The sequence below is a fragment of the Alligator mississippiensis genome, chromosome 5 (genome assembly GCF_030867095.1).
Source record: "Alligator mississippiensis isolate rAllMis1 chromosome 5, rAllMis1, whole genome shotgun sequence".
NCBI lineage: Eukaryota > Metazoa > Chordata > Crocodylia > Alligatoridae > Alligator > Alligator mississippiensis.
This window is the reverse complement of record NC_081828.1, coordinates 92,114,677-92,128,694: the sequence shown is the minus strand read 5'-3', so window position 1 is coordinate 92,128,694 and position 14,018 is coordinate 92,114,677. Positions and strand designations below refer to the sequence as shown.

Here is a 14,018-nt window from a genome sequence, read left to right as displayed (position 1 = left end):
CTTTCCTGACCCCAAATATGGCGATCAATCTGACCCTGAGCAGAGGGGCCAGACCCTCTAACCAGGGACCTCTGGCTTTAAGTCCAAGGAGGGGGACTGACACATGACAGTCAAAACCCCAGCCTTGGCTGCAGCCAACAGACTTAAAAAAGGAAACCCTGATATGAAGCAGAAGGGGGTGGAATTGCTGCTCAGCCCCATGCAACAACCAGCAAAGCCCTAAAGTGTAGGAAATACCTACAGCAGAACACAGACATAGCTACACCTATAGCATCTCTAACCCTCTTCTTGAAGACCTATAGTGATGAAGAGTCCGCAACTTCCCTGGGAGTTTATTCCACTACATCACTGTTCTAACAGTGAAGAAGTTTTTCCAGATATTCAATCTAAACCTATTTTGCTGCAACTTTAAGCCACTGATCCATGTTCTACTCTCTGCAACACGAGAGAAAAGGTGTTCTCCCTCTCCTTTATGGCAGTCCTTCAAGTATTAGAAGACTGCTCTTGTATCCCCTCATAAATGCCTTTTCCGCAAACTGAGCATGTCTAGCTCCTTCAGCCTCTCAGGACTACATTCCTAGAATACTGAAAGTTTAGAGTGGAACAGATTGAAATTACATTTGGCATGTAACAAGTCTCTGTTTAAAAAGAAAAAAAAATAATAAGAAACAGATCTCATTTAAATCAGCTACTTGTGTTTTTTTAAAACCAGATTTTATCCTTCCTAATCCTCTACCCTACCTAATCTGCTGAAATACTGGTGAGGCTCCTCTACAAAATGTGCTTGATAAAATCTTCTAGGAAACTTTACATTCCTACTGGCTTGTTTCTCTCTCTCCTTTCCAGAATTGTTCAGTGATAGCAACTTGCTCTCACAGGAGTTCTGTTTTACAGACCTTTTAGAGCAAGTTTGTCAAATTCATCTGGTCCCACAAGGTGGATGAGTTGCATGGGGCTGGTCCATAGGCTGGATACTGAATGCAGAGCCGTGCCATTTGGTCTGCAGGGGTGGACACTACTCCTCTGGCTGTCAAATTTCCAGCCTCAAAGGCACCCCTGTGGGCCAGATGACATGGCTGGCCAGATCTGGCATGCAGGGCTCAGCATAGGGATGGAAAGTTTGGAGCAGAACACTGTCACTTCTCATCCAACTGTCAAATTTCTACCCCCATGGGCAGTTGGTTCATGGGTCATATCTTTGACACCTGTGTTCTATAGTAAGGAGTGATCTTTGGTCTCCACTTCCCACCCATACGTAAAAGCCCAACAGTTTGACTATCTTTCTACAATGCTTTGATGACACCTCCATCCAAATAGTATGCCACTGCAAAACAAACAGAAATGGAGACTACCAAGCTTCAGCTCCTAAGTTATTTCCATTAGTTTGGCCTACATCCTTATGGATCAGCCAGCCTGAATAAGTAGGCTAGGGTACACTAGAAATTGTTCTTAATATGCCATATTTAACAGATCTTAAAGAGGTAACAGGGCAAAAATTGACTTAAGAGGCCTAACTCATTTTCCATGCAACATCCATTTTTAATATCAGAAATGAGCTTTTAAAATTGTTTTTCCCTAGTTAAGTGGAAATGCTATGATTTTTAATATTTTCCAATTTACCTGTACATGGTATTTAATGGGTTTTAGAAGCAAAAAGAAACTAGCAGTTCAAATCAGCAACAACTTGTTATATCGAACAGAGGGTCAGTACAAATATGCAAAGTGATAGAAATCAGAGGAGAAAAAAGCAGCTGTGTATCTCTATGTGTTTTTAAATAATATAAAGACAGAAGAAAACATATGTTAATTAAGGTATCATCTAGGCAACAACATCTTCTGTTTGTAACATACATCCACATAGGGATTACAATTTACAAACTTTATTGGCCCATAACAACCTTGTGAGGTAGGAATATACCCATTTGAAGAAAAGACTTAATCACTGGAGATTAGACATTTATTCCCATGCACTCATCTTCAAACAATTTGGTCACAGATAGATGACTTGATGATCAGTGTTAGATCTGTTCAATTCACCAAACAATTAGGAGTCAGAGATCCAACAGGATCATTGGAGAGGAGGGCTAGAAGGGACCTCATGAGGTCATCTAGTCCTGCCCTCTGCTTAAAGCAGGATCATTCCTGACTAAACCATCCTGGTCAAAGATCTGTCTTATCTGCTCTTGAAAACTTCCAAGGATGCAGATTCCACAATTTAAGAAGCCTGTTTCAATGCTCAATCACCCTCATGGTCAGAAAGTTCCTCTTTCAACCTACATTTCTCCTGCTGAAGCTTGGGGCCATCATTCCTTGTCCTGTTCCTTGTGGCCTGAGAGAAAAGCCCATCTTTATGCTTGCTATAACCTTCAGGTATTTGAAGACTGTTTTCAAATCCTGCCCTGCTCCCTCCCCATCATCTCTTCTCCAGACTAAAAACCCTAGGGGTCTAGCTCATTCAGAGCTGAAAAAGTTGTTCCAGACTGTGAATAAAAAACAGGTAGGGAAGACCAAGACCTGTTAACTCTAAAAACTTTGACAAAGGATTAGATTTTTAAGAGTAAGTAGCCCACAAGGAATGCCCAGCAGCATCTTCAAAGGTTCCTAGGCAGTTTAGATGCCCAAGTCCCATTCTTGATTTCAGTGGAAGTTTGGCACCTGACTTACTTAAAAATCTTGCCCATGGTGATGGAAGCAATCTATCCGTTTGTCAACTCCAGTGTAATAGTTCCTGTGTTTAGTTCTTCTTTCAGCCTTTCCTCATAAGTCTTGCTTCCCAAGACCCTGATCATTTTTTGTTGTTCTGCACTGGGTTCTTTCCAAACTGTCCACCTCCTCCTTGACGTATGGAGCCCAAAACTGGGCACAGTATTCCAAGTGAAGTTTTACCAATGCTGAATAGAGCAGAAGAATCATTTTCCTTGATTTGCAAGTGATCCCCTTGCTAATACAACCAAATATACTGCTGGCTTTTTTTAGAACAAGAACATGCTGTTGGTTCATATTCATTTTATGGTCCATTGTAACTTCCAGGTCCTGATAGGCAACACTGCAGCCCATCCAGTCACTCCCCAGTCTGTATTTGTGCATGCAATCATTTCTGTCCCAAGTGCAGGAGATTGCTAGATCTCATTTGGTTGATTGCAGGCCATTTTTGCAGCCTATCCAGGTCATTCTGGATCCTAGCTCTACTGTCTGGAGCATCTGCAACTCTGCCCAACTTGGTGGTATCCACAAATATGCTAAGCTTGCACTCAATCCCACTGCCCAAATCATTAATGAACACATTAAATAATACCGGACCCAGGACACCTACTTGATACCTCCTCCCAACTCAAGACAGAGCCACTGATAACTATTTGCTGAATACAATGTTCTAACCAGTTACGTATCCACCGCACAGCATTTTCATCTAGTCTGTAGTTCCATAGTTTGTTAATGAGAATATTGTGTCAAAATCCTTGCTAAAGTCAAGGTAGATCAATCTACAGCTTGTGCACTGTTATGTTTCCCTACCAGCAGATTTCCCAATAATTAAGTCTGCCATGAGAACCAAGTCCTGTGATTTGGAAACTTCTGGCAGGTGCTGAGAGAAGTTTTCACCCCACTCCACCTCCTGCCTTGAAGGCCTGTAGCAGAAGTCCACCATGACATCCTCTCTATTGCTTTCCATTTGGATCTCTACCCAGAGGCTTTCAACAGGCCTACCTTTTGCTTCATACTGAACTTCAGAACACTTGTATATCACCTTTACATATAAGGAAACTCCTCCTTTTTTGCCCCTGTCTATCCTTCCTGAACAAGCTATACACATCTATGATTGTACTCTCTCAACATGTCTATGTAATCCTAATTACATCTTAATTCTGTGTTTGTACTAGGTCCTCCACTTCTTTCCGTTTGTTCCTCATACTTCTCATAATAGTATATAAATATTTCAGATATCTAACTGTCCTATCCCTTGAGATAATCAGACTTGGTAATATATGGGATGTGAATTTTATTAGATAGATTTACCACTTAGCAATATGTGTGTTAACCTTGAAGCAATTATAGCTACAAACTACAGTCTACAAACTGTAATGTGGAAAAACACAGTATAAACCTGACATATGCGCTACTGACAGGAAGAAAGTACAATGGAAGTCTTTACTGACATATGTATTTTATACATGCATATACATGTGTGCACACACACAAACAATTTAGTTTGGCAAAACTTAACAGGGATTACCTAACTATTTTGAAGTTTGATGAATACTGCATGTACTTCATTTATTGTCACTGTCTCTTTTCCTGAAGGAATTTTTTACTCTACTAAAAAGGGTCTAAACTCTTTGGAGACCTGTTCCTTAACTCTGAACATTATCTCAAAACATTCTTCCAATGCATGTTTATGCTTTGCAGCACGGGAAATCTTGTGGGGAAAAACACACGTGAAACATTTAAGATTTAACACTTATTGCAGGTGCTATGCTAGGAAATACCAGGGTTATGAAAAAGTACACAATTTACTTTTACGGAAAATCTGGTTTTCTAAGAATACTTCAAAAATGAGAAATTCACTGTTAGGAACAACTTTATAGGGTAATATGCTTATTCTTATTGCTTTTAACAATAGGGGCCCATTTTTTCTCTTCAAGCTGCTGTTTTCAGGACAAGACACCAAGAAAAAAAAAGGTGCCTCTATCACTGGTGGGTCAACCTAACTGATAAGGGGATATCAAGAAAGAGGACAGGATGGGATCGATTGGAGAATGAAACAAAAATGTAAGAAGAGAAGAATGCAAAAGAAAGTCTGTTTATGCCTGTGTCTCCATGGACAGAAAGATAATATTAATCTCACACATTCATCACGTTAACAGCCTAACCAGAGCAAACACTCACAAATGCAGTAACCCATGATAATATCAGGTAACTTCCAAGTGGGGATGTAGATGTGGAAGTTCAATGTTTATAATTTAACACTAGCTAAAATCTTCACAAGAGACTTTGCACACTAAACTGAAAATTTGCACACAGCCTTTTCCCAATAACATATTTCCACATTTCTGCACCTTCCTCTTCTACAGAAAAAGGTTGATTTAGCATAAGCATGCCTTCAATACCTGCAGGAGCTGGGATTGTGGGATACTGCCATTTGATTGCTGACACCAAGCCACCATCTGCTCTGGAAAGAAATTCTGGGATGGAAAAAAAGAGAGAAAGAGAGAGGGAGAGAGAGACAGAGTTTGGAGTCAGATTACATTTATGCACCACTTCTGAATTAATATATTTAAAAAACAGTGCAAGTGACACTGAGGCTTTCAGGCCTTATTTACCCCTTCCTCCTTTGCCACCTGCCAAAAAATAAAACCATACAAACACAAATTTCACAAACATAGAAACTGGCTTTGTAAAATGAAGTCTGGGATATTTCACAAGGTACACTGCTGAAATTTGAGACTAAGTCATTTCTATCAACACCTTTCTACATAACACTGTTTTCCCCCTCCTCCAGAAAACTAAAATATAAATCAGCTTTTATGGCACTTGCAGCAAGGAGCAAGAAACTCTAGTCCCTGCTTTCTTGAAATGGAGAGGAATGGCCAACCTGTGGCATGCATGCCATAAGTGGCATAGGCAGATTGCGTGTGGCACATGGCAGACCAGGAAGAGAAAAGGCAGCATAGTAGCAGATAGGCTGCACAGAAGGCAGAAAAGCATATGGGACAGGGAGGATAGGGCAGGAAGCATAATGCACAGCAGCAGATCAAGTAAGGAGCATAGTGCAGGGAGATGAAAGCACAGAAGCGTATCAGGCGGTAGAAAAGGATCAACATGACATTCAGGCAGGGTGTGGGGCTAATCTGTAGCATGCCTGCCTAAAAGGCTGGCCCCCACTGGGCTGATACACCTGGGAAGCCTGGACTCAACTTCCTATGCCATCACAGACTTCTCATGTGGTTTCAGGTTAGTTACTTAGAGCCCATGTACCCCCAGATCCCCATCTGTAAGATGCAGAGAAGTGGTTGTCTCAAGTCCAGTTGGACTAGATGACCTAGGGGTTGGACCTCCTGTCAAACCCCCAGTATGACCTCCTGAGGTCCTTTCCAACCCTAATTTTTTATGATTCTATGATTTTAAGTCACGCAGAAGATAAGGCAGAGTGGCACTTCAGAGACTAACTGGTCCAGAGCTTTCATAAGCAACAATCTACTTTGTTACGTGCTAACATCTGACAAAGTAGGTTGTTGCCAATGAAAGCTCACGCCTCTCTGAACCAGTTTCTCTCCAAGATGCTACCTTTCCTTACCTTCTGCTGTCAAGGTGGGGATACTTCCTTGCCTTACAGGGGTATAATGAGGAAAAATACATTATAGAATCAAAGCTCCTGAGTTACCAGGATAAGCAAGAGGCATTTAAATACTTAGAGCAGTCTTCTCTCTCTAAGCAAATTGAAGTTTAATACCAAATCAGGCCTGAACAACTTTAAGATCCATCAGAACTTTTATTCTTAATTGCCTAGACCTGGAGCATAACTGTCAGTGTTTCAGCTAGCCATTTGTTCAGCACTTTTTTCACACTTAAGTCTTGACACATTCCAACTATCAATTTTCAATTTTTTTTCCTTGAAGATGATTATGTATCACAGCAATGTAAAAGAGCTTGTGCATTCCCTGCAGTGATTAGTTAGCTACACATTCTTCAAACTGGAACACAAAGTTTCATGGAGCAACATTCTGTGTATGATCAGAGCAACTTTATGTGCAGCACTTGCAACTTACAAACAATTTAAGTAGACACCCATTCTTACTACCCATTAGCGTAGCACAGTAATTTTAGGTCCAAGCAGAATGGGGGACACTTGCAGGGAATTTCTACAAAGCTTTAAATCTTCATAATACTCTACAATGCCAGCTCAATGCATCATCTTATTCACGCTGAATTATGATAAATCAGGAAACTATGACAACTAAATACATAACTTCACTTCAGACTGCCTCTTTCTTTCTATGTCTCATTTTCAACTTTATATAGGCTGTTAATCTTTGTTAGATGATTGGAGAAATTGAGACCTAAAATAAAAGGTGATCAACAAGCTGAAATGCAACCTGTAGCAATTAGGAACACTTTTCACAAATGCTTTAGATAATAGAAACACATTCCTCAAAGCATTAGCAGATTGAGGATTTAGGAGGAACTGCCTTCTCACCTCATCATATATTTAGCCAGGTGAATTATGAAAATTAAAATGACCAGTTTCCCATAAATATTAGCCAGTGCCAGATTCTGATATCTGATTGAATGGACCAGTAGCCTTAAAAGCTGAAGGAAACAGTAGTGTTTGATAGTCAAAACTAAAAGTCAACTGTTCTGCATTTTCTTTCTAACCTCTCTTAGATTAACAATTAATGTTAAGATTAACAAGCATGCTATACAAAACTTGGCAGTAGAAGTAACCGAACAGAATACAAGGATGGGGCATAGTTTATAAATTAGGGTTTTCTGATTAGAGGCAAAGGCTACAAATTCATATAGGGAGATGAAACATGATTCCCTTTCAAGGGGCAGAGTTCCAAATATGTACCAATAGCTGTCAAACAGGTATCCAGGTGCTTATATACAGGGCATGAATTAAGGGGAAGCTTAGGAGAGCTGAGCCCCCACATAAGAGATGAGAGCTCCCCTGTAAGATTTGAAAATCTTAACCTGTGGGTTTGGGGGGGGAGGGGGAGGTCCTCCAATTGGACTGCTCCTTCATTTATGTAGACTTATTAATCAATGAACTGGTTCAATTTTTTTTGCAGATCCCCGCAGGAGTCAAAGTGTAATTCAAACCCTGCTTATTTGTATGCATCACTGGACTGTCCCCACAGATTGTGTGCACATGTTTGACAGTATGACCCCAAATACATTATAAAACACCATTAAAAAATAACAACAGCTCTTAGGTTCTTGGTTTACTAGTATTACTTGCAGTTGAACAAAGGCAACATTATCAGGTGTTACACATTTATCTGTGAAAGGTGAGTGAGAGGGAAAAGTATTTTGAAATGTCCAGGAGAACTAAGAACCACTAGAAGAACTGTCATGGTAAGCTCACCTACTATGAGCCAATGGGCAATATATATATTTATAAACAGGAAATAATTGCATGAGGCAAATGCTTTAGAGGTTACCCATAGGTTTCTTCATTACTGGCAAAGATTAAGGGATCTGAATACTGCACATTATTTGATCAACTTGCTCCAATTCAAATAACAGCTTTCAAGATAATGAATATGTCGAGTTGCCATTGGCTTAGAGAAACCAAGCTGGCCTTTCCCTTTCTTCAGCATAGCAACAGCTACTTGAAAAACAAATTATATTTGGCAATTTGACAACCACCGTACATCTCTTATTTTGAGACTCAAGACAAGTTAAGATTCTTGCTTGCTTTTAAGAAAGTTGTTTTTGCATTTGAGACTTCACTGTGTTCACTACCATTATTAGGCACTGTAGAAAAAGATAAGCTCTATGACAGACAATGTCTCAAACAATTTAGTATACTTGATGTTTTAATAGTTTAACAATGAGACTCACCATAGGATTTTTAAAAAATTCGTATTTTGCATAATTCTTCCTGAACAAAAATTTACTTTCACTTCCCATTGTGGACTCGACTTGGACTATGAGTTCATGGTCTTCTAAGCATCTCTCTGTGGAAGGAAAAGATGAGTGTTAATACCTAGGGAAACAGGAGGCAAGACTAACACAACAAAGAACACAAACAGAACAGTTCAGAATCAGTGGATTGCACTGACATCTTTCATGAAGATCCTCAAAAAGCTTGAATTTTTTAGAGCCTTCAAGTTGCACTGAAACCTAGTGTAATTTAACATAGCAATACACTTTAGTATAGTAACACAGGATTGAAGTATCAAGGTATTTGGCTTTAAGTGCCCATTCTTTCCATATTTCATATGCCAGGATTTCACAAGTATGAGATTTTGAAGAGGAGGAGTACTGCTATGGGGGGGGGGGGGGGGAGGGGAGGGGAGGGGTTGGGGGAATGGGACTCATAACACTATGAAGCAAATTCTTCCTTACCACTTTGTAAACACTAAACGGAGTGAAATGCTTGGGAAAGCTTTAAGAACAATGGGTGATGGGGCCATCATCAAGTCCCACAATATAACAGAAAAATAGTCACCTCTTCAGCTATATGCTTCAAATGTACTTTCATCCCAAAGTGAACTTCAAGCCAGATTTGTAACATGCTAGACTGCTCACTTATTATAAAAGTTGTCAAAGGATTTCACTTAGAGGAAGGCTGAGAGACAGAAACATAGGTTCTATATTCGTTAGAGGGCAATTTTTTTTGCTTCTTGAGTTGGTCATCTGTAAGAATGAACTTCCCACCACCACCATCTGTTTAGAGAACAGCACATATCAAAGGATGAATAAGATAGCTTACTGGGTCCTATTCCAGTGAAAATCACAGCTCAGTTTAAAAACTTTTTAGATGCCAACTGAAATAGGTCTACACTTCTGTGATGAAATCAACATCCAGATGAGGTTTGATGAAAATACCTATGCATTTTTAGACATTTTATCATCATGGCTTCTGGCCTGTAACTAGGATTCCCTAAAGGTCTCATTATCTTTTCCTGTCTGCATTTGATTCAGCCATTACTATCATTTCACTGAGGTTGTCATTTACAATTCCAAGCCTTTATTACTAGAGTGCTCCTAATGCAGTTACCCATCACAATCACAAGAAAACTACAAGGAGGACAGAAAGCAACTTCCTGTCTAAGAAGTAGAGTCCCAGCTGGTGTAAACTGTCATAGAGCCATTACAATGAGTAGAGGTATGAATCTTTACACCATCTAAGAACCCGTTCCCCTAAACCTCTGACAGATTTCAGGTAAAATTTAAGATAGAAGTTATGACAAACATTATATATTAGTTTGCACCCGAGTTGCCACCGATCTCTTCTCTTTCCCACAAGGTAAGGACAGTGGAAACGTGACAGCAGGATGTGCTCTGATAGGCTATGAACTCTGAAATAGCTTTCCTTCACTGAACTCACAAAACTGTCCTCAACTTCTTCATGACAGTGCATGGGTCACCTTGAATCTCATGATTAAGGCAGAAAGTAAACTTCCTTAGCCTAAGGAAGTATAATTTAGGCAAAATATTGTCAGCATGTTTGGTATCTTGACTTTTAATTTGTGCACAGTGAATGTTTAATGGATCTGATACAAAAGGCTGAAAAGTCCTAAATCTGTTTCCTTACCAAAATAGTCTCCACTTCCCTCTGAAAATGCTGTTGTTTGTGGCATTTATGCTGACTCAACTAATGTCTGGATTTTCATTTTGAGGATGCAAGCAAGCCAGAAATAAAGATTTTATGAAACTTAGCTGCAGCATACCCAAAGTAGTCAGTGCCCTACAACTGGATATGGGCTGCATATGCAATCACGTTCCTGCTTTTAGTGACATTGGGATGAACCCTTTTTGAAAAGCTATTGGTCACATCACATAATTTTTTATGCATTTTGAACCTTAGGCTCCAAAATTAAATCCTAAAAATACATTTTGAGTTCTATCAAAAGTAACTGAGAAGGGCTACTAAATTATTTACAGCTATTTGTTTCATCTGGTGATGTTGTGCCCGTCTTCAAATTTGACATTCTGTACCACTCCCTGCTGTTGATGGGGACTGATCTCCCAGCTCCAACACAAACACAACCAAGGATCTTATTCTACATGGCCACGTACACAGATTCACTATGTTGGCTGATTGCCTTTGTATATATGTATCCTAAATGGTAGATTTCCTAACAGTAGTAACTAGAAAATGCTTACCTAATGGCTCAGAAGCACTCTCAAGTCAACCTTCTTTGAAGCTCTATTGCAACTAAAGGGACTAGAAGTAACTTTCTTATTCTTCTGATCTGCTCCTTGCATTATTTTAGTCTTCTCTAGTAACTACATATAGGCAGGAAAAGCATTTTAACTGCTTTTTTTACTTTTTAAATAGCATAAAAATAGAACTGTGTGAAAGAGAGCTGTTTTCAATACCCAGCAAGTTGCAGATGCAAGACCCAGAGTTCATCATTAATAACAATTATGCATTCCTCCCAAATTGATTTCCTATTTCAGTAACTGCTGTGGCTGTTAAGAGAGTCGTGTGTTTTTTCCATGAAACTTAAATAAGTCTAATAGAGATAATACACATGCAAAACCACAGAATGCCATTATTTACCAACCCTTATTTTCAACACAAACTACAGTTTAGAGACCCATAATTTTGCAACAAGGTCTGAAAAACTCTGCTCTCCCAGCTTTGTTAATAAGTTTGTCAAGGCATTTCTGAAGTTAGGCAGACAGATGCAAGAAATCTCATTTTCTACAACCATTTTACACCATATCAGCATTAAAGTTTCTTAGGTTGATAAAGATGACTCAATTCCTTATCAGTAATGGTTTGTAGTTAACGATGGAACACCATATAGTGACAGCTAATACTGATGGGGAAGGGATGTGTGCGTGGGGTATAGATTGATTTCTAAAGCTAGAAATAAAATAGTTGGATTATTATATTGGAGACTAATGGCTCAATGCTGAAAAACTTTGGGTAACATGACATGTCTTGGTGTGTCAGGAATCTAAATGAGTTTGATGTTAAGGAATCAAAACCATTGATTCTACATGCTGAACTGGATGCACAAAGTAATTTGCACAGTGAGATAAGTTTGCAACTATTTGCATATTAAAGTTAACACTGGCAGCAAATAAGTATGCATGCTAAACAGAGAGCCAGATTACTGGGACCTAAAAGGACTACCACATTAAATGAGTATGCTCTGCTCTCCAAGGATTTGAACATGGTACTTTATAGTGCAACATGGTACACATATGTAACCTAGAACCCGATGTGTGTTGTGTGCCTGGGTCCCAAGTTATGTTCCATGTCCATGGCATGCTACCTGCCCTGTGTAAAAAGGTGGGCCCAACCCATTTGACAAACTGAACTCCGTGGAAGAAGAGAGTAATGAAAGTCAAGACTAGGCCAAAGAAGTAACCACCACATTCTCAAGGAATTTTAGGACTATTTTCTAAAGCACTACTTCCGCCAAAGATCCGGAACAAGCAAAACCTAGGGCATGGACAAACTAACAGAGTTAAAGTAAAGTTATAGGACTTTACAACTCTTTGGTGTAATTTTTCTTGTCTGTTTGCTGTATTAAGTGGAAACAAAACTACTGTAACTTTAAGCATGTTTCATATAGGCTTACAATTACAGCCATTTAGCTCCAGGGTACTGATACAGGAGCAAAGAGTCTAAACAGGTCCATCAGTTCAACTGGAACAGTTAAAATGGTTTATCATTAGGTCGATCCACAGCCCTACTTTAGGCAAAGTAACAAACACCTAGAAATACTGTTCAACAGACATTTTTTTCCCTGTCTCCAAATACCTGTAACCACTGGTTAGTACCTCAATTGTTCGTGAGCGGCTAACTATAGTTTTACTTATAGGGGGGTTGTAACTTGAGTCCATTGCCATAATCTGACAGTATCTGAAAAAAACAAAAGCACTTAAGCAGTCACCCAGAAGCTTGCAACCAAGGCTATGGAACAAAAACAATGACTGTAAGTATAATCAAAATAGTGCTTGAGCGTGAGAGTGAGTTAACACTACAGTGTACATTTTTCTTCCATTTATTAAGAATTTGGATGACATTTCTTCTATGTGGCAATTTATTGCATTTTTTTCAGAACTACAAACTGCTTCAAGTAATGTATATATGCGATCTGAATTCTTTTGTTAATCTAAAATGGCTTTCATCTTTTCTGAAAAATTTCTAACATTTGCATATTCATATAACCTACATTAAGGTATATTCTTCAATGGTATAATCTGGGAATACTGAATAGCTAATCTCAACATCTACCTCCTCTCATCACTGCCATTTTCCCTGTGGAAAGTGTTTTACAATAACTCAATTTGTAGTTTGTACATCACATTCAATGGCAACAATTTTGGATCTGGTTTGTACTTCAACAGAAACCTCAATATGCAGGTTCTAATGTATATAAATGCAGAATGATAAGTATCTTGCTCTTTTCCCATCATTGTTAATTACCAAGTTATTTGTGTGTAAACAGAAGCTTTTGATTTCCTAATCAGCCTCCTGCCTGATTCATTCAGAGATGTCACACACCAGAGTTTGACAGCACAATTAGTCACCATGGAAGCTATTGTGATGTCACAAACACTGAATTGTGGCATCACTGAATGAATCTGGCAGGAGAAGGATGTTGGTTACAAAGGAGAAGGCTTCTGTTTACACAATACCTTAGTAATAAGCAGTGATGGGAAAGAGGATATAAGAAAGGAAGCCTGGTAGTTTAATGAGCATTGATAAAATTTTAAAAAGGATGTTAGAATGTGAATCCAGAGTTTAAAATGGAAGAAATATAAAAAATTTTAAAACTTGGACTGTTATTTTATTTTTTGAACTATGGACTGAAAGTATGCCACTTTATATGAATGAGTTTCCATTTTATATTTAGCTGTATTTTACATTAAAGAACCACCTAATTGGAAAAATTTAGTAATTTGGCTAAACATTTGAGAGAGAACTTGTAGAACAGTAAATTTAGCTGTGCTTACCCGTGCTCATTTAGGACACTGCAAGTCCAGCAAATTATTTCTCTATGTATCAAGGCTCTGAATTAAATGTTTTAAAGACCTTTAAAAATCTGCAGCAATACCCATTATGCCAATATTCATGATTACAGTTAATGCTTTACCCACTCCTGATCATTTCCTTCATAGCCTTTTTAAGGCAGAAATTCATCATGAAGTACGCTGGTTAACATTTCAAGTGCCATAGTCTTTAAGGTAATTGCACTCTCTCATATGCAGTTAAGCACTGTATATGCAGTGCCTGAGTAACATGCTGTAACAAGCTGCACATCAGTGCTACTACTAATCAGTTCCACAAAATAACAGTGAAAGCCAGATTAAATAGCATGAGATTC

General features: G+C 38.9%; 1 protein-coding gene across 3 annotated transcripts in view; it reads right to left on the bottom strand.

Moving 5' to 3' along the window:
- Window positions 1–14,018, bottom strand: part of GRB10 (growth factor receptor bound protein 10) — a 201,913-nt gene that overhangs the window by 34,566 nt on the left and 153,329 nt on the right. For all 3 annotated transcript variants that reach the window (XM_019483873.2, XM_006270561.4, XM_019483874.2), the window contains 2 exons: window positions 8,563–8,678; window positions 5,106–5,180 (listed from right to left, as the gene is read on the bottom strand). In XM_019483873.2, the coding sequence (XP_019339418.1) occupies window positions 5,106–5,180; window positions 8,563–8,678 (191 nt within the window). The remainder of the gene's footprint in view (window positions 1–5,105; window positions 5,181–8,562; window positions 8,679–14,018) is intronic.